Source organism: Protopterus annectens, chromosome 9.part0, assembly GCF_019279795.1.
Source record: "Protopterus annectens isolate FY-2018-M chromosome 9.part0, PAN1.0, whole genome shotgun sequence".
In the NCBI taxonomy this organism is placed as follows: domain Eukaryota; kingdom Metazoa; phylum Chordata; order Ceratodontiformes; family Protopteridae; genus Protopterus; species Protopterus annectens.
In genome coordinates, this window is record NC_056743.1 from 861,749,997 (window position 1) to 861,774,695 (window position 24,699).

At 38.4% G+C, this 24,699-nt stretch overlaps 1 protein-coding gene across 2 annotated transcripts in view; it reads left to right on the forward strand.

Moving 5' to 3' along the window:
- LOC122811615 (nuclear factor 7, brain-like) overlaps positions 1–24,699 on the forward strand; it is a 173,571-nt gene that overhangs the window by 49,459 nt on the left and 99,413 nt on the right. For both annotated transcript variants that reach the window (XM_044083582.1, XM_044083579.1), the window contains one exon: positions 23,196–23,311. In XM_044083582.1, coding sequence (XP_043939517.1) covers positions 23,196–23,311 — 116 coding nt within the window. The remainder of the gene's footprint in view (positions 1–23,195; positions 23,312–24,699) is intronic.

Consider the following 24,699-nt stretch of genomic DNA (forward strand, 5'->3'; position numbering starts at 1 on the left):
GTTCACCACCAGTTCAGCACACTACGGTGTGTTACCTTTAACGTTCAGGACATAGCTGATGAAGGCTTTGTGATTGTCCTTAGCTTGTGAGGCTATCAAGACCTTGTAGGTGGCCTAATTATACTTAACTAGACCTCTTAGTTTCTTGTTTAGTTGTGTAAGAGAGCTTTTGTTTTAATGGAGTTGCTCTTCCTCATTTTGGCCATAAGTTTTATTCTTTATTGTATATCCTGTTTAGGTGAGGATGTCACCGTTTAGGTTTGTTTTTAGTGTTTGTTTTGGGTTTACTTCTGATAGGTATGGCAGCCTCTATCCAGCCATTCACGTTTGTATAGGGTCTCTGTGAATAATTCTGCATAGGTAGCTGGGGTCTTGGGGTTAACAGAAGCCTTTCATTTTGACAGACTCTCATTTAATAAGTTTGCCTAGAATAGTTCCTAACTGTTAGTGGTTTAGCTGAGTTTTCTAGGTTAATTTTTACTTCACAGGAGACAGCTTTTTGATTCAACCACACTAGTGAGGACATGAGATAGGAAGTGGTGTAGCACTCTCCCATGTCTGATTACCAGATCCAGTATGTTTTAGCCTCTAGTTGGAGTGTGCCAGGGTGTTTGTGTTATTAAAGTCCAGGAAGCATTGTGCCTGTGAGTTTGAGACAGTGTAAGCTTCTCACTCTATAGAGAGGTAGTTAAAATCACTCATGAATAGGGTGTTTAGTTGGATGGTGAGCACCTCTTGTAGGTTTAGGTAAGAGTCAAGAGACTCTAGGGGCATAAGATAGTGACCTGTAGCTAGCCATGATATATGAGGGACTTTATCTACGATGACTTTCATATGCGTGAGCTCCATGGTATCACCCTGTTTAACCAACCTGGAGGTATGTGTGTAAGTGTCATAGATCGAGCCCCCTTTGGCCCCAGTCTGTAATGTTGTTGGTATAAATGTGTGGAATGCTATGCAACTTTGCACTGCTGGAGTATTTTCTATGGCTTTAAACCAAGTTTCAGTCATAGCACAGATGTCCATGTTCTCCAGAGTGAGGAGGGCTTGAAGACTATGGAGTTTTTTGTTTAGGTTCTTAGCATTGAGCAGTAACACTTTATGGTCGTTTGGAGACTTTTTCACTATTTTGGTAGTTTTGTCTTTTTGGCATTCTTAAAACAAGGCTATAAGAGGAGTGGATAAAGTTTTACCCAATATCCAAAAGCCGATGCGGCCCATCCTTGACAAAGCAACATGATCTGTTGGTCATGTTTTCCCATGGTGACAGATATTGGATCTCCCCGAAGTGACACTAGAAAGTAAGCCAAGTACTAAAATCAAACATTTTATGTTCATACTGTGACATCATCCTCAGTGAAAGTAGAATGCTAGTCAGTGCTGCAAGAGATCCATTGTGTCTCTTTTCATATAGTCCATTGGGGTAAATCTTAGGTCATTTACACCCACATGGGCTATGATAGATCATATTGTTGCCTAGAGTGCAGTGACTTGAGTACATGCATGACATTGTGAATCATGGCTTTAGGTAGGCAACTAACTGTTATGCTCTCCTTGTCTACCCTGGTGATTGAGGCATTTTTGTGTCATAGAATTGAGTCCCCAGTACAAGAGTATTATTTAAAATATATGCCTCCCTTATTGGCTTCGTTTTTGTGAGATCATTGGTTGTAGGCTTGTGTGAAATGTTTGGTGTTGCTTTTAGTTTGTGTTTTAGGGATTGCTGAAGAGTAGTGTTGCCATTAGGTGGCTTTGCAGGTCTTTGAGATTTGGGAAAGTTTCTTATAAGCACCTTTGCATAAGACAGTCTGTGTGTTTGGTGAGTGGTGTGCATGAGGGATGTAGTGTGGGTATTCCTGACAGCCTCATTTGTATATGAGATTTTTGCTTCCAAAGAAGTTGTCTATTTGCGTCTCTCGAATACCACATTATATTCTTTAATGATTAACTGTTATATGAGAACATGAGGCAATTGATACATTGCCTTAGAATGCCCAAATCTACCAAGCTGGCCACAGAGACATTTGGAAATTGCATAGCCATGTTGTCCTGTCCTGTAGTAAGGTGGTCTGTTTAGGATTAAGGATTAGGTTTAACAGGGGTATCCTAGGGTAGATTCTGGGGTTAAGGGCAGGATGTTATATAGAGCTAGGATCTGGTAGTGCTATTTGATGCTCAAGCTAGCTGCTTTAAGCTTACTTCCACACAATGCCACACTGTATAATAGATTTTTGAACCTAATCCCAACTTTATAGGGAAATTTTATTATCTAGGCATTTACTACTGTACAGGGCACCTCTACCCACCACTGCTAGGTTTCCTTGTCATTGTCACAGATTCAGTCTACACCTCAGCAGATAGTGCGTGAATCTGCAGTGGGAAATGGCTGCTCTTCAGACCACTCAGTTACCTTCTGGTTTCCTGTGTTGTAGACACTTTGGTTAACGTGAACCGAGGGTCAGCCATGTCCTCTTCAACTGTTCCAGTGTCTGATATGGGCATGAGAAAACCATCTTTTCTGGGTCTGGGAGATATTTGGAGAGATTCTTCTAGTGGTAACTGGGGCAAGAGACCATCAGACCGGACACTAGTCCCTCCTTTGAGTTGGTCTTCTTGGGATGGAACTCCTATAAAGAAAAAAAAAATTAAGCATTATACTTCTGAAGAAGTGAGTACTGTTAAAAAGGATGAGTTTCTTGCCTTGGCTAGACAGACATTAGAGGCAGTAAATCCTGGTACACAAAAATCATTACAGTCGGGCATCCCCTGTAAAGTTAATCCTGAGGAAACTGGGTCTGCTGATTTTGACTTTGAAAGAGATAGGGCTTCTGAAGCCCTAAGTCCAATCCTTTGACTGTGAGGAAAATTTTAATGCTTACCCTTTTCTGTAGGAATTTTCTTTTAAACAGATCATTGCTAGGATGAATGAGAACTGAAGAGCTATTCTGATATGTTACAAATGGATATACCTCATTCCTTTTATACTGACAGCCTTGGAGGGTGTGTTGCATGCTGCATGTCTTCATACTGATACCCATCTGTTAATCCCTCAAAAGGCAGGTACGCTGTATAATGTTACCTTGGGTTAATAAATTTCTTTTCTCTCACCTTTGATCTAACCCAGCTGTCATTTACTATGGCTTTCTCAAACTGGTAACAGGTTTGGTCCTCAGTACAGGTCCTTCTCTTGGTGAGAAGGAAAGTAAAATATTGCCTGTATAGGTAAGGGAATGTTTTCTTCTTCCAAATTGACCTTCAGAATTCTGAATTACCAAGCTTACATGTGGAAATTTATGTTTTGCCATATGGACAGCCTAAGGAAGATGGCTTCCAATTTTCCTGTAGATGAAAGCTCTGTTTTGAGCCCAGTAGTTTCAACCCTTTCTCAGATTTCTAAACAAGCTTTGAACAGTGTGTACATATGTGCAGATACCGTGTTTAGGGACACTGCTACTGCTACAGTGTTGAGAAGACATGCTTGGACATGTAACCAAAAGTTTGTTGATTAGATACTGTGAAATCTTAGATTCTGCCTTAGAGAAATGAGATATTGTTTGGCTCTTCTGCTACCCAGGTTCTTCAAAAAAAAAAATATGAAAGAGATGAGAGTGAGATTCATTCACAGACTCTCTAAGATCTTTCATGTACCCTAATACAAATGTTATTAGCCTTCCTCATACACTAAAAAGCCATGTAAATAGAACCAATCATTTTCCAGTAAACAGAATGCAAAAAGGAGATGGCCAGAGGACAGTAGCAACAACAAGAAATGTGTCTTTTCTGAAAAAGGAACAATCAAACCATACAGAATGACTATGCCCACATTCCATAACTTCTTCCCTGTCCCTCAGCCAACATGTGTACAGACCTCTCACAAAAAAATGTCTGTCAACATTCTCCTTTGGTAAAACATGGTTTCAGATTGTTTGGTATTAAAAGTGGTAAAGGAGGGCTACAGATTGTACTGGATACAAATACCTCTCTTCAGGATAATTGATCCCCACCCTCCGAACAAAACAGAATTTTTCCTTATGTTCCTCAGTTTTTACCCACCCAATGAGTCATAAAACCAGTGATCTATTCTTTCTGTTACCAAAGAAACAGACTCTGTAGAGACCAGTACCAGATCTTTCATTCCTAAGTCTGTATGTGAAAGTTTGTGTTCAGAATGTTGACCCAAATTAACTTGATGCCCCTCATTCCCTACATGTTACTCGCTAACTCTAGATCTAAAAGACAGGGTAGTATGCTAGCAGGCTTCAGGAAATTTCTAAGCTTCTGTTTCTGTGTCATATTATCAATTCTTTGCCATTACCCTTTGGTTAATCTACAGTTCCAGAGGTGTTCGCAAAATGCCTACCTCCAGTCATAGCCCATTGCAGACTAAATGACATTCACTTACTTCCTTATTTAAGTAACTTGTATATCTTTGCAGCATCTTTTTCTAGATGTCAAGAGTCATTAAAGTGGACTATGTCTCTTTTGACCATTCTGGGCATCTAGATAAGTATATCAAAATCCTTCTTGACTCAGTCTCACAGGATTGTGTTTCTGGGTTGCCTTACAGATTTTTCTGTAAAAAAGGCCTTTAACACAAGAGAAAGTAGATTTTTACCTGAAACTTTCCCTGAACTACTGAAATGAATCAGTCTTAGACTACTACAAGAGAATTTCTCAGGATCCTAGATTTCTTGGCTTCACTGATTCTCATGTGATTCATCTAGCTAGATTATAGATGAGAAAGATTCAGTGATTTCAGCAAAACACATGGGTACATAATTTGCATTCCCTGGAGTATCAAATTCCAGTTTTGGGCTTTATAAGATGGTACTGCTTTGGTGGAGACATCAAATTCAACTGGACCCAGATCTCCGCTTCTCTCCTCAGACCCCAAACCAATGCATCACTTAGACTTGTCAGATTTTGCTTGGGAAGCAGTTTCTAGATGAGTACATTTCAATCAGCTTCAACTGACTGGTTGATTCAGTTTTTGTACTTTTTATGCTCTTATTTCACAAGGACATGCAGCAGTTACTAAAGGAGTCAAGAATACCTGTTACTAGAAAATCCTATATTCAGACGTGGAAGTGATTTTTTAGTTGGTGCCTGACCAATAACCAGGGACCCACTGGTGTTCAAATATTTATTTTCCTCTGGTCTTGCTTACTCCTCTGTAAAGATTCATCTTCCATCCATTTCAGCATGTCTGCCCATGGATCTTCCTTTTTCTTCTCTATTTGTTGTAAAACAGTTTCTGAACGAAGTTTTACACCTGAGACCTCCTCATAAACAGGTTGCTCTTTTTTGAGATCTCAACAGTGACTGGAGAAAGTGATTGTCATCTTTTGAACCTGCTCATCAAGCTGATTTGAGGTTCTTGACTTGGAAAACTGTAATCTGCAAGAAGTGGATCTAAGTTGCATGTTCCCATGGTGGGCGAGACCTATCTCATTTTTCATAGGGATAGGGTATCTTTAAGAACAAACCCCTCAGTAATGCCCATACTGGTTTCAGAGTTTACTTTGAATCAAGCCATCAGTCTCCGAGCTTTCTACCCAGAATCTAAAAAACAGGGTGAACCAGTTATTAATACTGTGGATGTGCATAGGCAGCTCAGGCACTATTGTGACAGAACTTAGCCCTTTAGAAAAGCTGATCAGCTAATTACTTCTTACCAAAGGCTATCCTTTGCCTAAATTTATTATTCCCACCTTGGCAAATACATTTCAGGCAGTATCAAAGCACATTCCCCTACAGCCTTATCTTCTGTGACATACTGGAAAGGGCTGAACTCTAGAAGCATTCTAGGGGCAGACATTGTCCTCTGTACATACCTGTACATGGTTCATAGGTTTGGTACTAGGCTATCTGCCCTAGGTCCTATACGAGCCTAGCCATAACAATCCCCTGGCTGTTTCTTCCCACAGTATTTACTTTCCTGGACCCCTGTCCAGCAGGGTGACTGATGTGATCCCCGGGGTGAATTTCCTATCTCCCATCCAGTCATCAAGGTTTCTTTTGAAGAGGGCCAAAGAGGCGCTCTGCTTGACATGTATGGGCAGTCTTTTCCAGAGTCTGGGGAGTCTCTGGGTCAGGAACCTATCCCTCCAGCATGTTTTGTGATGACAAGGTTTAGATCCCTGGAGCATGTCTCTCTGAGGGAGCATGTCCAACAGCTCTGGGTTTGACATGGCCTTGTATGTTAAGCAGAGATCGCCTCTGAGTAGATGATATGTGACAGAGTATAGGTGGAGTTTTTTTTAGACGGTTAGCATTGGGTATCTGCTGTAGGCCTGTGATTCTTTTAGTGAGGTATTTCTTTGGCCTTTCCAGTTGTTGCAGATGTCTTCAGAGGTACATACCAAACTGGGCATTGTATTATATAATGGGTCTAATGAGAGATGAGTACAGTGGGACAATGACCTCCTTTTTTCTGGATGAAAAGCCCTTAGTGATGAGGTGTGCCACATAGAAGGATTTTCTGACTGTTGTGGCGATGTAGTTATCGAAGGTGAGACCACTGTCCACTTGTGTTCCCAAGTCTCTTATCACACCTTTGGTCTTTAGTGTACTGCCACCTATGTGGTAATTCACAGGTGCATGTTTTTCCCAAAGGGGATAACTATACATTTCTTGGCATTGAGCTTGAGCTCATGGCTCTGGCACCAAGCATCTGTTTCTATAAGGCACTTTTGTAGAATATCCACATCATTTGAGGATTTGATAATGGATCCCAGTTAGCAGTCATTTGCGAACTTTGTTAGCCAGAGTCCCTTTGTGTAGGCCTGTACTTCAGAGAAGTAGATGCCAAACAAGAGCAGTCCCAGGACTGAACCCTAAGGTACTCCAGTTGTCTGGAGCTGAATTTGGAGTCTGCTACTTTTTCAGTGTGGGTTCTGTCAGTAAGCCAGTTGGCAACCCATTGAGTGATGTAGGGATTAATGCCCAGCTTAGTAAGTTTATCTATGATTCCACAGTGGGGGATGGTGTCGAAGGCCTTGGCGAGGTCCAGATAGGCTGTGTGGACCACATTACCCTTGTCCACAGCTCTGGAGGCTGATTCAAAGAAGTCAGTCAGGTTCAGGAGACAAGATCGGCCCTTCACAAACCCGAACTGTGTGGGGTCCAGTATTTGAAGTTTGCCAATGTTTTGTTTATAAGTTCCATGATAATACGTTCCATGGCCTTGCAGATCAGGCTTGTCAGACTGATGGGGCAGTAGTTCCTGGGATCCAAGGTGGATCCCCCCTTGTGGAGTGGGATAACAGAAGCCACTCAGTGGGCACAAAGCCTGAGGTGAGGCTATGATTAAACATGACACTTAGGTGAGGTGCCAGTTCATTTTATAGTTCATGTAGTATACTGTCTGGGATGTCGTCTGATCCCATGGATGCTGTATTCTTAGCTTTGGATAGTGCAGTTTTTACCTGTGTGGCCGTTATTACCGGCATTTGGCAATCTTTCGGTATTGAGATGGGCCCTTTAAGTGATGAAGTTTGCACTGAATCGATCTACCAGGATATTGGCAATATCCTTGGGATCAGTATATTTAATGCCATTCTGTTGTAGCTCAGAGCAGATCTGAGCATTGCCATTTAGATTCTTGACATAGCTGTAGAATGCCTTGTGGTTGTCTTCAGAATCTTTGGCAATTTTATTTTCGTAACTAGCTTTGGAGGATTTTATAATGGCTCTCAGCTTCTTACTGAGGCTGGTAAGGGAGTTTTTTGCATCCTGGGATTTTCCTCTTTTTTCCAACAGTTTCTTCCTTTTGTTGTAAAGTTTGTTTATGGCAAAGGACACCAGATTAGCTTCCTTTTTTTGGAGGAGAGCGTCTTGGTTCTATTGGGGATGGCGTGATTCATGCACGAGTGGATGTGCTCGTACAGTGCCTTAGTGTAGGATTCAGCAGTCAAACTTTAATTTCCTGTCTGCATGGGTGTCATGAAGTTTGTCACGTCTTACATGAGTAGCATGAAGTTGGCTTTGGAGAAGTTTTTTACGGAGGTTTCCTTACTGGGGGGTGGGAGTGGGATGTGGATGTCAAGGGTGATTAGCTTATGGTCAGACCTGACCAATGAGGGGGTAACCATAGGTGTGGAGCATCGATTTCCCATGTTGGTAATGACCAGCTCTAGGATATTGGAGCCCCTGGTGGGACTAAGGATTAGTTGATCCGGGGCATTGGAATTTATGTATTCCAAGAACTGTTGGGCAAAGGTGTTGGTACGCAAGTAGTTTTCCCAGTTAATGGCAGGGTAGTTGAACTCACCCAGTATTAGTGTATTTGGTTGTATCTTAATATTTTCCAGTATGTGTAGAAAGGTGTAGTGAGACTCTTGCGGCATGGTAGGGGATCTGTAGCAAGCTACAATTTGGATTGCAGTTTTGCCTAGTGTTAGTTGCACCTGGAGTATTTCAGACGCATTGTGTTGGGCAACTAGCCTGGTGTTGTGAATATCCTTGGTGAATATGGACACTCCTCCATCTTTAGTGTTTCAGTCCTGGTTTGGTGGCTGAAAAGTGTGGTAAGAGTTGTAGCCTGGTATTGCAGGGGTGCTCTCTGGAGCCCTGAACCAGGTCTCAGTTATTGCACAGATATCGATGTTCTCCATTTTTAGGAGTACCTCGAGAGAGTGCATTTTGAGGTTTAGACTTCTAGCATTGACTAGCATTACCTTCAGATTTTGCATGCTTGTACCTGTTACATATTATGCTTGTTAGACCAATGTGTCTATAGTTCTCTGGGAGAACGGGAATGACTGCTGTGGTCCTCCATTCATTTGGAGCATAGCCTGTTTCAAGGATGTAGCTTAAGAACTTTGCCTAAAAAAGGCACTATAGGGGTGGCAAGAACCTTAGACAGTAACCTGAATCCCAGGGGCGACAGGTGTAGACAATCTCTGGCAAAGCATCGTAGTCTGTCGATCATGTCGTCGCAGGCAGACAGATACTGGATCCCCTTTGAAGGACACCAGAAGCTTAGCCAATTGTTGAAGTCAGTCATTTTGTCCTTGTACTGTGGTATCATTCTGGGCGAAAGCAGGATGCTACTCAGGGCTAGGGTCATACCTGCCTGGGCCACATGATCTGAGAGCTCTTCCATGTCTCTTTTCATGTAGTCCAGGGAGGTATGTCTCAAGTCATTCACTCCAACATGGAAAATGACAGAGTCATATTTGTACGTGTTGTGGCGTGACTTGAGTGCATGGGTTATGTGGTGGATCCTGGCACCTGACAGGCAGCTGACTGTAATTTTCTCCTTGTTTAGCCTGGTGAGTGGGACATAAGTGTGCCTGACTATAGAGTCACCTATGAATAAAGTGTTTGGTATGTTGTCTTGCCTTAGGGGCTGTTGTTGGGTGCCACACTGGTTTTGTGATCTATGTGACACTTTGGTTGTGATTGGTATTTGTTTGCATTTCAGCTTCGGAGGTCCTTGTTGCTTGGGCAGGTTAAATTTAAGAGCCTCCACATATGTGGGTTTAGTGTTGCTATGTGTGGGTGTTGGTGATGTGGGTTTAGAAGGGCTATGTGTTACTTGAGGTGTAGTGCCGGTGTCAACCTTCTTCTCTTGACTGTCTAGCACAATCTTGGATGGAGAGAGCTTTGCTTCCAGTTTGGCTATGTAAGTGCATCTCTCGCAGGTTGTAGTGTTAGGTGGTAAGAGGAGAGGGCTGTCTGTGTACATGAGGCAATTGCTGCATTGCCCCAGTATGCCCAGATTCACCAGGTGGATAGGAGAAATCACCAGAAGGTGACTCTTGGACATGCTTGGTTTGGTGCCTTTTTTTTTTTTTTTTTTGTAAAGTACAAGAGCTGTTTTCCCTTACCTTAGCAAGGTACATTGAATTATAGGTTGTTTAGTGCCTATGATTAATTTCTCCGTATTAACAAGGAGAGTTGAGTGCTTGTATCAGTTTAAGACTTCCTAGTGCTTTCCAGCAGATTTTAAAGCAAGTGCTAGTCACAGGGATGCTTAAAGGTAAGATGAAAAAAAATGGTTTATCCTAAACACTGCAGTGTGCACTAGAGGAGTTAGATGTGAAAATAGGTAACTTAAGTTTGAACTGTCTAAAAGGGTAAGTTTTAGTGGAGAGTCACTATTTTTAAAACAGCAAGATAGATTGAAAGGCATTACAAACTGGATTTCTTTTCTATGTCCAGGTCAGACTTTGCTATGACTGTTCACCAGGGGCTCCTGGATCCTTATCCCTCCTTCCAGGGTGGATAGGCTTTGGTATTTAACCCATGCAGCCAAAAGGCTACTACAGCAGTGGAAATGGTGAATGTAGTACAGTTGTGTAAAGTGCACTTGTGCATAGCAGTAGATGTTTGAATTCCTCAATTTTGCTGTAGTCGCACCCACCCTCCCCCACACTCTTGTATATTGTTGCAATTGGGAAGCCCTCAGTTTGTAGCTGCAAGCCTTTCAACATTCCTGAGAATTTATTTGCATTTTTCTGTAATGCGCAGTTGTCCAGCCAAAGCATTAAACAGTTCCTGCAACTTCTTCATTTACATCACTTTTGTTTGTCTACATTGTTTCACTTCCTTTATCCCCAACATTCTTTCCATCTTGTTACTGCAGTGTGTCATGTTTTCTACATTTATGCCACTGTCTCCCATGTACATTTTCCTGTTACCCTTTGTATGCTATGTCAGATTTTACTTCTCAGTCTCTTTTAGTAAAGGTACAGTAGGGCTACCCTAAGTTTTCTTCCGTCTTGACCACACAGTTGCCAGTTCTGATTTGCCCCTTTATTAACTAACTTCTGTGTAGTTTTTGTTGCTGTATTAATGTCATCTCCTGCACACTTCCTTTATCACTTGCTTATCTTCATTCTGTCCCCTCCTTCCTTGTGAAGCTTACCTGTTCAATCAGGTCCCTCTGTGCTCATCTGTTCTGTCAGTTTCTGATCTTGGAGGCTGCTTTGTGTTTCAGTCTGCCTTCTCATCCCTCCTTACAGCATTCTGTAACTTTGTTTCCTAAATATGTCTTTCCTGCAACCTCCCTTCGTGAGCTGTGAGATATCATAAGGGTTTCCTTGTTTACCATGATTTATTTTCCATTCATTTATTTTCCTCTCTCTTATATTGTTTCTAGTATTTCATTATTATTGTTGTTATTACTTTCTCATTCCCTAAACATATTTGGCAGTATCCATTTTTCTCTTAGACTTATTTTTCTTGCTGCCTTAATGTCTTATTCTTTCAACTGCTGTCTACCTTAGGTTTCATTAAAGATCCGCCATTCCCATTGGCACCTACACTGAAGAAAGTTAAGGCAAAGTAGGAAATGGTCTTGATTTCCACTTTCAGAAGAAATTAGGGGAAGTAAAGTGATAGTATTGTATAAAATGGATAAATTCAGTTGTAAGCTGACCCCCACCCCCTCCTGGCTACCCCCTGTGAAATCTCTTCTAGCATACTCCCCTCAACTATTTGTAGGGATAAGATTCTGGCAGCACTCACCAAGGCCAGAAACACTGCCTCAGTGGGCCCTGACAATATCCCTGGTTGTCTCCTGAATAGTCTAAAACAGACCTATCAGGATCACTTGAGGCACTATTCAGCTACATTCTTAGGGTGTGTTAAATACTTCTTAACAAAGAGACATTTTGTGACTTTATATTTGAGACTGTTTTTTCAATGGAAAATTTTCTTGGAGAATATGAAAAAAAGAAAGACTGTAACCAAAAAAGAAGATTCATGCACAACTTCAAACAGAGGCAGAAAGAGAGACTTTGAAAGGACATTTGAAAGCTTTATATAAACAAGTGCTGGACATTGTAAAAGGTTATGACAGAAGGGGTTTATGGACTGCTGGCTGGATTTATAAAATTGTGTTAAAAACAGTAAGAGAAAAAAATATACATATACCAAACATGATAAATGTGGAGGGGACTAGGGTGCTGTAAAATATTGGAGACAATGCAAAACTTTTTTTTGGTGTAAAAGACAAACATTTGATAACTGTGACAAAAGAAAATTTTATATTTGTGGGGAAATTAGACATAATGCAAACAAAATGTGGATTGAAATGTTATAAATGTAACAAAATTTGGCACTTATGGCTGGATTGCAAAAATGAAAATAACAGTAAGGAAAAAGAAAGAGAAGAAAATGAACAGACAGAAGACATTTTACAAGTAGGAGGAGTAGAAGAACATTTAGATGATAAAAAAATAACAGACATCGAAAAAGGTTCTGAAATAAGTGATGAAGAATGCATAAACTGGGAGGTAGTAAAAGGAACAAAAGAATTCTATTGGTAAAAATGTACAAGAAAAAGAAAAACGTTTAAAAGGGAAAACAGAGAAAGAAAATGGATAAAAAAGAATATATACAGCCAAAGATTTTGCTTTTTATAATGGTTTGTGTTTGGCTCACAGACACAAGGTGCAGTGTTTGATTCTCCCTTTTGGGAAGAAAAGTGGTTAGTCTTAGAATGACCTGTTAAGAAAGCTAGCCTAGTAATTAGATAATAAACTTATGAAAGAAACCACAAATCTAAGAAATGGGAACATGAACATTTTAGAGTGCTTTCTGTAAATGTGAACAGTATTAAGAATATAGTAAGAAGAATAGGGATTTTGGAGTAGTGTAATACATGTGATGTAGATGCAATTATATTAAAAGACACACCGTTTTTAACAAATTAATGTTTACAAATGGAGAAGCTATGAGGAGGAAAGATAAGATGGTATTTGGGAAATGAGAAATATTCTGGAATAGCCTTATTCTGTAGAAGTACAGTAAAGAGTTGAAAAACAACCTCCAGAGGAACCAGAACCAGTAGAAGTGTTGAACCACAATTCAACACTTCTACTGGTTCTGGTTCCTCTGGAGGTTGTTTTTCAACTGTGTTCTTGGTTTGTATTCTCAACATGCATTTGGAGAAATACAGTAAAGCTATTGAATGTAACTTTAGTTAAAATGGGAAAATTAACCATTTTAGATTTAAAATGGATAGAGCAAGTATATGGAATTATAACATTATGTCCATATACTAACTGTAAAGAAAGCAACAGCTTATTTCATCAGATTTTAGAGTATGTAGTGAAAAATATGAATATTATAATAACAGGAGACTTCAATTGTGATTTAAGAGGCACGTATAAAAAGAAAGCAAGGATAGTTATTACAAGGAAAAAGAGAAGAAGTATCAAGTTACTTAAGTAGATTAGTAAAGGAAATGGTAGTGTCATGAGAGAAATAAAAATGTAAAAGGAGAAATAGAAAGAACTTGGGGAACGTTTATGAATAGTGTAGTACATTATGCACAAAAATGTTTAAAGAAAAAAACAACAAAGTGAAAAAACATGGGAAGTAAAAAGTTAACAGAAAAAGAGAATTAAAGAGTTGGAAAAGGCAGTTTATTTAAATGAGCTAGATAAAATGTTAGGGTAAGTAAATATAGATTTCACTGCAGGCCCAGATGGAATAGGGTATGAAATGTATAAAAATTGAAGGCATCGGCAAAAATTAATGTTTTTAAAGATTTTGAATGAATGGTTAAATGAAGATTTTATGTATAAAGCATTATGTAGTGGAATATTTAAATTCACATGGAACATAGAAGAGAATAAAAAAACTGGAGACAAATAGTATTGAATAATAATAATAAGATCTTTATGAAAATAATGCAAAAGAGATTTTAAACTAAAATGGAAACTGTTATGGAAGATAACATATATAGTATGAAGGAGAAGGGTTGTCAAGAATTATTTATGATAGTGAAGTTGTAGATGATATTGTAAACAAAAAAGAGGAAGTGAAAATTGTGATAGGAGATCTTAATAAGGCATTTGACACAATTGGACATGATATTTGTGGGTAATAATGAAAGAATATAATACAAGTAAGAAAGTTAGGAAATTATGTATGTCAGCATATAGTAATAATAAAGTAAACCTACTTGTAAATGGCTGGTTAAGCCAAGAGGTACATACGAAGACCAGTATAAGACATGGATGTCCAATGAGTTGTATAGTCTCTGCATTAGTTATAAATGTGATAGTATGTGAAATAAATTACAAAATGAAGGAGGAGGGAACACCTGAAGGGTTAAGAATTTCAGTTCTATTAACATAGGCAGTTGACATTATAACTGCAAAAAAAAATTTGGATAAAGCAAAGTAATAATTTGTACAAATGAGTGTTTAGAGATGATAGGGATGGCTTTAAATAAAGAGAAAAGTAATTTAGGTGATGTAGAAAAGATTGGAGTATATATTTTACAATTAATTCAATTTCTGTATTGGGCATAAAATTTGGGAGTAAAGATGTAAGTAGAATTCAGTGGGAAAAACAATAGAAGAAAGAAAGCAAACATGTCTTTTTTGGAAAACATCAGTTATCATTCAGAAAAAAAAGGTTTATTTGATAAATTCAGTAGGAAAATAGCATAAGCAATTATATTTATGTTGCTAACAGTATTTGAAAAATAATTATTGCAGATAATGTTTTTATTTATATGGGGTTATATTAATCCCAGTAAAAAGAGGAGTTTTGTATGTAAATAAATAAGGAGGTGGTTTAGAGTTAATTAAGCCAGTGGTATATGCTGCTTCATTAAATTTGTACACAGTGTTAAAGTAGATAAATGAAAAAAATGAGAGATTTTCTAGTAAATCTGTATATAAATATGATAGATTTCTGGGTATAATAAAAAGAGAAAAAGAGTATATAAATGAAGAAATAAAATGTTACCAAGAAAAATATGTTTGTGGAAAATTAAAAATTGATGATATAGAAACAGAACGGCATGGTATAAGAATGTAATGATGAAACATTACTATGTAAAACTTTGGAAAAATCTAATAGATGAAAAAAGTAAAGCTATAAAAATAAGAGTCAAGATTTGTTGTGGACACTGATAATAGATACATTTGTCAGTAAAAGGAAGTATGCCATATAAAAAAGAAAATGATAGACTATGTTTACATTATCAAGAAGGAGAAACTACTGAACATATGCTTTTGAAATATAAAAGAGTAAACAAGTTATGGGGGGAAACTTTTTTTTGAAGATATAAAAGAAGTGGATAAAATAAACATGGGTATGATTACTTCTATTCTTATAATAATCCATATTTAAGAATGTTAAAAGAATATGGAATGAAAGAATAAATTAAATTATGTTTAACGGTAAATGGATTTCAGCAACTGAACCACAATATTAAGTAAAATCAGATGGCGGCTATGGAAGAAGGAGTGGGAGCCTAATAGGGATGAAAGTTTAGCATGATTGTAAAGGAAATTATGAATGTGGTTAAACAGATTTTCATATTTATATATTTGTAAATGTTTTGTAAATAAGAGTTATTTTTGTATATAAAGGACCCCCTACTCTTTTCAGTAGCTCAGATGGATGTGATCTCACAGCACCTACCATTAGCACAGACATATGGGGCCTTGGTTCAACACCTCATCCAAAAGACGACACACTCCGGATTGCAGCACCCGCCCTATCTGCATGGTGTTCTTACCATGGGTCTTATAAAAAGAATTTACAATTGTACTTAGATATGTTACTGATGCATGTAATTCCTACTGATGCATGTAATTCCATATGAATTGCAGAAGGGGCGAATACTGGGGACATTGCAGGTGCTGCGAAGGGCACTTCTGTCTAACATCAAAGACTGAACAGTACTAGTTTTATGAACTTTAATTTTGACTTAGGAATGGGGTCCATTCCCATCATGTTATTAGAAGCCCAAAAAACTTGGAGAAATGAAAAAAAGTGTGGAAGTAGAACCAACAGCCTTTTGCACCGAAGACAAGTATGCTACCTGTTGTGCTACTAATATTGTTTTCAAATTTTATAGCACAAATGCTGATGGCCATTTGCTCAACAAAAGAGTTGCATATTGAAAACAGACTTGGTATGAGCAACAGTAAACTTCTGTTCTCTTGAGTCACGTTCTTGAAAATGCAATAAAACCCACATTCTGTGAAAATGCACCACTGCAGTTTTGAAGACTTTTTTTCCCATTATACAGTGAAACAAAATGTATGCACTAATAAATTTACCCATTTCAGAACATTTCCACCAACACGGATGACTAAGTGTGCAGTCTGGTAGTTGGTGTAGAGGATTCCGGTTCTTGTCTCATGTAGTCAAGGTACAGGGTTTGAGCCTGAGCAAGTTAACTGACCTGCCTTCCCTATCATTTCATACACACACACACACACACACACACACACACACACACACACGGAATTCTTGTCTCTGTTTCATGTCAGCAACTCCAGTCCTAAACAGGAGACAGCAAAGTAGAAGGAGCACTTGTCTCCAATTTCAGAATTTAGCCAAGCAGTTCTCCAGTTCATGGCAGCAACACAGCAGTTCCATTGTGTTTGAGAAATGATATCTCACATATTGCTGTGACTGCGTCATACTCCTAAGACGCAGAGACCACAGATACAACATGGAGAAAGTGCATCATTAATGAAAAAAATGTAAGATTTTTTTTTTTTGTTTAATTAAAATTAAATGTTGTGGCAACTCCCCACCCAGTGGGCCCTAGGCAATTGGATCCGGATTTGGCAAAATGGTCATCCTTCGTCATAAGGGTGGACAGTCAACCAGCCCTAGAAACTACAGACCCATCAGTCTGACAACTCTAATATGCAAAGCCATGGAACAAATTATCATGGAAATGATTAACAAGGACGGTGGCAACCTGCAGATACTGGACCTATCCTAGTTTGGCTTTGTTAAGGGGTCATGCCTACTTAACCTTGTTTATTTCTTCAGGAAGGTCACCATGGTAATGGATGATGGTAAAACAGTATATACTGCATACCTTGACCTAACCATACAATACCCCGCTCAGGCATTGTTATCAAACTCTTCAAATTAGGCATAAATGTCTGCATAACTCACTTGATTGCTGGCTGGCTCACAGATAGGATGCAAGAAGTCAGGATTAGTGAGACCACCCTTACCAAGAGACTGGTCACTAGCAGAGTACCTCAGGGATCCAGGTTGGGCCTGCTCCTGTTTGGCATTTACTTTTTGGAAGTCAAGGATAATGTCAAAGGATTTTGGCTCACCAAGTTCACAGAAGACATGTTTTCCATGGAGCTATTCTAAAAAGAGTCATGTTTCATCAGGTTTTTAACATTGAGAACCTAACTCTTAACAGGCTTTTATTGTGTTGTGAAAGTTCCAATGAAGGTAAGAGGCAAACTAATCGAGAGTATGGTGCCAGTGAAACTGCAAAAAAAAAAGTCTAAAATTAATGCTCATGATGCTGTTAATCAGTGGTGTCACATACCTTCCAAAAATCAGTGAGGACCAAGACAAAAATAAGCTTTGATCTGTAGCCAAGAGAAGGCTATTAAAAACCCTTCCTGCCTCAGTATTCCACCTGGATCTGAAACTAGGCGGATGTAGGTCAAACTTGTCATTAGATATTGGAAAGAAACATGCCATTAGATGCCAGAAAGCGATACATGTTTACATAGACCTTCCTAGGAACTTTCACAACACAACAAAAGCCTGTTCACAGGTATTAATCGAAGCACACAAGTCCACTAATAAACAACAAAATATTGTGATAGTAGAGGCCAGTAAATATTTCTACTTACTGAACTTAAGTTATACAAAAGAGCTTAATCTGGTCTGCTAGTAAGTTTTTTTTTTTTTCTTAATAAAATTAAGTTTGGCAAGTATATGTCTTTACTGGTTTTAGTTCCCTGGAAACTTTATTTAGAAAGGGGGTGTTAGAGAAAAGGTGTCAGTTCTCTAAGAGATTCATACCCAAGTTTGTTGTTTTGTGAATCAGGCAGACAAGGATTTCACAGTGATGACTTGCATTGCAGTTGGTCTATGTTAAATGTTAAAAGTTAGAAGGTATTTAATCACAATGAATAGTGATGAGAGAAGGGAAAATGTAAAACATTAACATCCCACCACTTTACTGGATTTGAAATATTTTTATACTCATCGTCTGTGGATTAGCTGTGGGATGGAAAATGTTTTTTAAGAGGGGAAGATTTAATGGAAGGAACAGTTACAACTGTAAGCTAGCATTAATTTTGTGAATATATGAGACTGCATTGTTAGAAATAATTTGGTACTTATAACAGGTGGCTTTCAACATTTAAGTTCTGTATTGTCCATATACTGCTTTTATGTTCTTTCCTCTTGAAATAGTATAGGGAAGAGATATAAAAGTAAACAACATGGGATAAACAAAGAAAAAAATATTGAACTTCCCCACCTTATAAATACTTTTGTTGCTTTATTGGAACTTCTTTATTCTTTTGAACATGCACAATATAATCAAAGTATACTTTTTCGGAGGGTGTAAAAATTTTCTGGAAAAAAAAAACGTGTTTAAGTAAATATTGACAATTACCAAAGTTTAGAAAACTTTACCAAGTTGTATATATAGGGTTATATTTAAAGCATTTTTATAGTGTTTATGTCTTACTTCATTATGGTTGTTTGATGCTAATACCTAGGCTTCAGAAATGCTTACTACACAATGCACAGTGGAGTCCTGTTTTTAGCAGGATTGTGCAGTGCATTATGCCTGAGAGATTTAGAGACCATTGTTATGCTACACTGGTAAGAAGGCACCAGTCCCCAATGCTGCACCGATCTGTCTGATGGAGGCCACATGCGAAAGCTGTAGTCCAAGGGATTGGTTAATGATAATAACCAGTTTCCTTCTTTCTGGAGATTTTCATTGGGATCAGAATAGTGTGGTAGTGTGACTTAAAGAATAGCTCCAATTATCTATTTAGGGAGCAAAGCAAAAAAAAGTGTACACTGTATTTTAAATGTGTATACCCATTCAGGTAGGTGTGTGTGTGTGTGTGTGTGTGTGTGTGTGTGTGTGTGTGTGTGTGTGTGTGTGTGTGTGTCTGTGGCAAGATTCCACCTGTCCAGATATCTGTGGATATATGTTTGCGTGGCAAGATTCCACCTGTCCAGATATCTGTGGATATGTGTGTGCGTGGCAAGATTCCACCTGTCCAGATATCTGTGGATATATGTGTGTGTGGCAAGATTCCACCTGTCCAGATATCTGTGGATATTTGTGTATGTGGCAAGATTCCACCTGTCTAGATATCTGTGGATATGTGTGTCTGTGGCAAGATTCCACCTGTCCAGATATCTGTGGATATGTGTGTGTGTGTGTGGCAAGATTCCACCTGTCCAGATATCTGTGGATATGTGTGTTTGTGTGTGAGAGAGCATGTGTATGTGCTTGTAGGTGCTCGCACAGCTGTTTTGTGTGGGTTGGTAAGGGGAACACTAGTGCAGGTATCTCTAACAGTGCAGTGTTCAGCTCAGCGACACAATAAGATATTAATGAACTATTTCTCAGTGTGTCTTTATTTTGCCTATGAATTGTTTTAAATGATGCCATTGGTCACTGCAGCATTGCCCACATAGTGCTGGTGGCAATATGATTTCTGAATCCCAGTCATTATCTCGTAAACATAAACAGAACAGTTTTACATCTGGTGTGGAGGATGATTTTGCAAGACGTGAACAAAAATTAAAATCTCATTGCATAATGGAGAAAATGCATTTTGACTTGTTCTTTATTCATGACTGGGAAATGCATTTTTACTGTGAATTTTCTAACTGACAGCTATAGCAGTCATCAAGTACTGTCAAAACTGCCTCATTTTAAGTTTTATGTGGAACTTTGAGACCTGTTGCCAAAGTCAGAAGACTGCATTCACCAAATAAAATGTTGGTTTATAACTAATATTTTGCAGCATTTTTTAGTTGTCAAAGTAAACCTGTTACACTTTGTTAATCTAAACAGTGAATGTTTTGCATTTAGTATGAAAAGTGATTAAACAGACTCTTTGCATGCACCATTCAGAACAACTTGTTTTTTTTTGTTGTTTTGTTTCATGCTGGACACTGGCCATTTCAGTGTCAGCCAGTGCAGTGCCCCTGATGGAAAATTTGTCAGAGACATTGGGTGACTATGTACTACCCACACAGATGATAATAAAATAAGGAAAATGATATATGGTTTACTATTGTAACCTTGAAACTGCATACGTTGACCGATCCAAAATCTTGAAGCCAGAATGGTGTAAATGTGGCCAGGTTGAAACTGAATACATCAACACGCATAGTTTGATATATTCAACATAACAGGAGGTGACGTCAGTCACCCGTGCTGTGCAGTTTACCGTACCATGACATTCCATAGTCAGTGGTCCGTGTATTTTACTATTTTGCAGGAGGCAAACCTCCGTACACCCCCCCACACCCCCTGCAAATGATATATAATAACTCTGAGATCATACTACATTGAGAAAATGAGTTAATTCCCTGTTCCTCATTGAACCGCGATCTCTGTTTATAATGCTGAACTCAGATAATTGAACTACACTGCCCATTCTCTGTAGTGTAGTTGATGTTTTTTGAGTCGTCATTCTGCCTGTTTGAAAGCTGCCTTTTGACCATATGCCGGTTGACAGCTGTCGCTTTGCATATTCAGTAGTAAACCATATACATATATGTATGTGTATATATAGAGAAAATGTGGGCAGAGATATTGTATGCTTTGAATTAAGTTGTTCTGTATTAAAAGCTATAGCTACTAGTCAATATCTAATTATAAGTGGCTACAACTAACAGCAGAGTTGATGTGTTTCATTTCACAGGTATGCTGAAATAAAATGCATTTAATTTTATATGTTGGATTTTTGCTTTAACTATTAACACATTGTAAGATGATATTTGTAGCTAAGAGTAATACTTTCAGTTTTCCTTCTCTTCTCTTCTGCTTTTCTTGTTATGAATTAGTTAATTAATGGTGTACTTCTTCTCTTTCGGCTGTTCCCATTAGGGGTCGCCACAGCGGATCATCTGTTTCCATTTCTTCCTGTCCTCTGCATCTTGCTGTGTCACACCAACCACCTGCATGTCTTCTCTCACCACATCCATAAACCTTATCTTAGGCCTTCTTCTTTTTCTGTTACCTGGTAGCTTCATCCTTAGCATCCTTTTCCCACTATAGCCAGCATCCCTCCTCGGCACATGTCCAAACCAACGCAGTCTCGCCTCTCTGGCTTTGTCTCCAAACCGTCCAACCTGGGCTGACCCTCTAATATACTGATTCCTAATCCTGTCCATCCTTGTCACACCCAGTGCAAATCTTAACATCTTTAACTCTGCCACATCCAGCTCTGACTCCTGCCTTTTTGTCAATGCCACCGTCTCCAACCCATACAACACAACTGGTCTCACTACCCTCTTCTAGACCTTCCCTTTCACTCTTACTGGTACCTGTCTGTCACAAATCACTCCTGACACTCTTCTCCACCCATTCCACCCTGCCTGTACACTCTTCTTCACCTCTCTTCCACACTCACCATTACTCTGAACTGTTGATCCCAAGTACTTAAACTCATCCACCTTCGCCAACTCTACTCCCTGCATCCTCACCATTCCTCTAGCCTCCCTCATATTATTTAATGGTGCACCATGATTGTTTTTTTCCTTAAATTTAAATTATTCTTTAATTTATGAGAGACTGTAACTTCACAAAAGTTCAGTAGAGACCAAAATGCAGAAGTAAATTAATAAGGAAGCATTGCACATAAAAAAACAGAGAGATTCAAATAATACAAAAAAAAAAAAAAACAAAACATGTAAAACCTTTAAAGATCTGCAAGACAAAAGTAATTGGCTTTCATTGTATGATTTAATAAATTCTGAAATGATTAGTGCATTGAAAACATGTTTCATTGTAGTTTGCACTGTTAATTGGGCCATATGGTTGACAAGCCTTTATATAATAGAAATCAGACATACCTAGGCTGTGGGTTACTCTAGGATCCAGTCACAGTGATGGAGGTTAACTACTTATTCAGCTTCACCTTGGAAGTTAATCCCAATCACTACAACTAAACCAGAGTGCAACACATATTCTAGGTACACATTATTCATTCTTTTTTCAGTGTCTGGTATGTCCTAATTAGGGTTATTGTGTAGATGAAATCTGTTGTGACAAACAGACATAAGGTAGACAGCTAGTCTTAGACTAGATGCCACTCTGTTGCTGGAATATGCACACCTACAAGCAGTTTGGAGGATCACCACTTTGCCTGCTATGTCTTTGGGATGTAGGGTGAGACTGGATCACAGCATGAAAACCCATACAGACAGATAGAGGACATTAGATCCTGGCTAGAATGCATCTCAGCCAGCATATGAAATAGAGAACCAAGCTTTTTGAGTGGCACGGCTAACCCTTGCACCACTCTGCCACTTACCTATGGTTAGTCACACCTGTTGTTGACAGTAGATGGTTTTCCTTAATAAGGCACTCATCTGAGTCTAAAAACTGGGCAGCTGATACTAGAAAATGTGGCAGCCACATCTTAATGGATGACCTTTATTTTTTATGAGGTGTGTGTGTGGGACTGCCATATTCAGATAGTGGAATGAGAATTTTTTACAGTTGCAGTATGGTAAACTATAGCTATGTTTTTTTTTTTAAAAAGGAGCATTTTCTTTATTGCAGTTTATGACAGTGGCACTGTGGACTTGGGGAAACCCTGACTATTATTGGTGGCACTTGTCACTGTGGTGTGGATGATGTTAACCCGGTTTTATTTGATTTACTTTACTTAAAGGTTACAACAAGGGCATCATCGCTTCCTGTCATTGCAGCTGGAGTGCTTGTGCTCCCAACTTCAAAGCTGTCTGCTGCTGTGCTTATCACAGGCAGTGGATCACATTGCACTTTAGAGTGCCACATTCTGTGGCATGATTTGCTACCTGATGGTCTTCATGTGGCACTTGGAATCTTTTGTTATTTGGTGAAGTAGTCATAGCCATCAGAGGACAACAGCATTCACATACTGCAAGGAAGCAAACAGTACTGAAGTAGCAGGTTGTATAACTATACACACACAAATGGTAAAGGTAAGGAGCCTAGAAGGTATACACAGCAAGAAATATTATTTGACCATTATGTTGCTCCTGATAGGGTTATAGAATGCTCTATCTACTTGGAAAGCTTTACAATCAAAATGCAAAGCCTAGTCTGAGCTAAAAGGTAGAAATATGAATCCAGGAACCATTTTGGGAATGTTTAACGGTGTTTATCTATTCTGCATGAGGGGTACAACTTTATGTGCCCTTTAGTCTTTTTGTAGCTCATCAATAACTGCACTTTTTTCATATAACAGCAGTGAAATGGAGTATGAGCCCCCAAAGGCCATGACTGGAACTGTCTCACTGGGGATATATGAGGATTTCCTCCAGTTTGCTGTGTGGAGGGAAATGAGAAAAGTTGCTGATAGAGGTACGTATAGGCATGATGACAGAGGTGCGTGTAGGCATGATTGAATGTAGCATGTGGGTGATGATTATATGCCAGTCAGAGAGCAGGGCAAAATAATGGAAATCTCCGGGAACTTCACAGAGATATTTAATGAAGCCTGTGGGAATTACTCTTGAAATCTGAAGCTGTCATTTTTAATAGTTGCATGAATTTCATTATTTTTCCAAAAATTAATTTCAGTGGAATAATAATTTGAGATGTAATTCTACGTTAAATTGAATTGTCAGAAATACGCATTTACATAAATGTATTTGCTCTGTAGAACAAAACCAGGAAACAAAATGATAAATGCATCACTACAGTAAGATATTCATACATATATATATATATATATATATATATATATATATATATATATATATATATATATATATATATATATATATATATATATATATATATATATATATATATATATATATATCTATATATATATATATATATATATATATATGTATATATATGGGTCTACTTCTTCCAATTGACTGACACCCGTTTCATTTGACTGACACTTCATTTGACTGACAGGTATTATTGGCAGTCTCCAGAGCACTGAAGGCAAGTAAATGGAATATGTCCCCTTCTCCACTGTAGTGCGACCCTGGAGTTAGACTATATAGTTGGGGGGGGTGGGGGAAGTGAAGCCCCCATTTTTGTTTTACTAAGCAATATTAAAGCAAAACCAAACAATATAATATGAAATTGTGGGGGGCTGTGCCCCCCCCACCACCCTCCTAACTATATATTCTAATTCCAGGGTCATACTGCAGTGGTAAAGGGGACATATTCTATTTACTTGCCTTGCAGTGCTCTGGAGACTGCCAATAATACTTGTCAGTCAAATGAAGTGTCAGTCAAATGAAATTTCAGTCAAATGGGTGTCAGTCAGTTGGAAGTTAGGGCAAATGAAGTAGACCCATATATATATATATATATATATATATATATATATATATATATATATATATATATATATATATATTGTATATAAATGCATTTGCTTTTGATTTGACAGCCCAGGTTGGTACTCCTAATGTTCATATGCATAGCTCAGGAGGGTACAGGGACAAAGTAAACATAACACATCATCACGGAGAAAAGAATGGGAGAGAAACCATTAACCTTCCAGAGATTATGACAGTTTAGGGATGACGGTAATTTACAACAACTTGGATTAAAGTGTGTGTGTGTGTGTGTGTGTGTGTGTATATATATATATATATATATATATATATATATATATATATATATATATATATAATAAAAATGTAGACAAATTTAGCAAAATTTTACAAGGTTGACATTTATCTTTCACTATGTATCTGTAGTACCATTTCTGACATTATGGG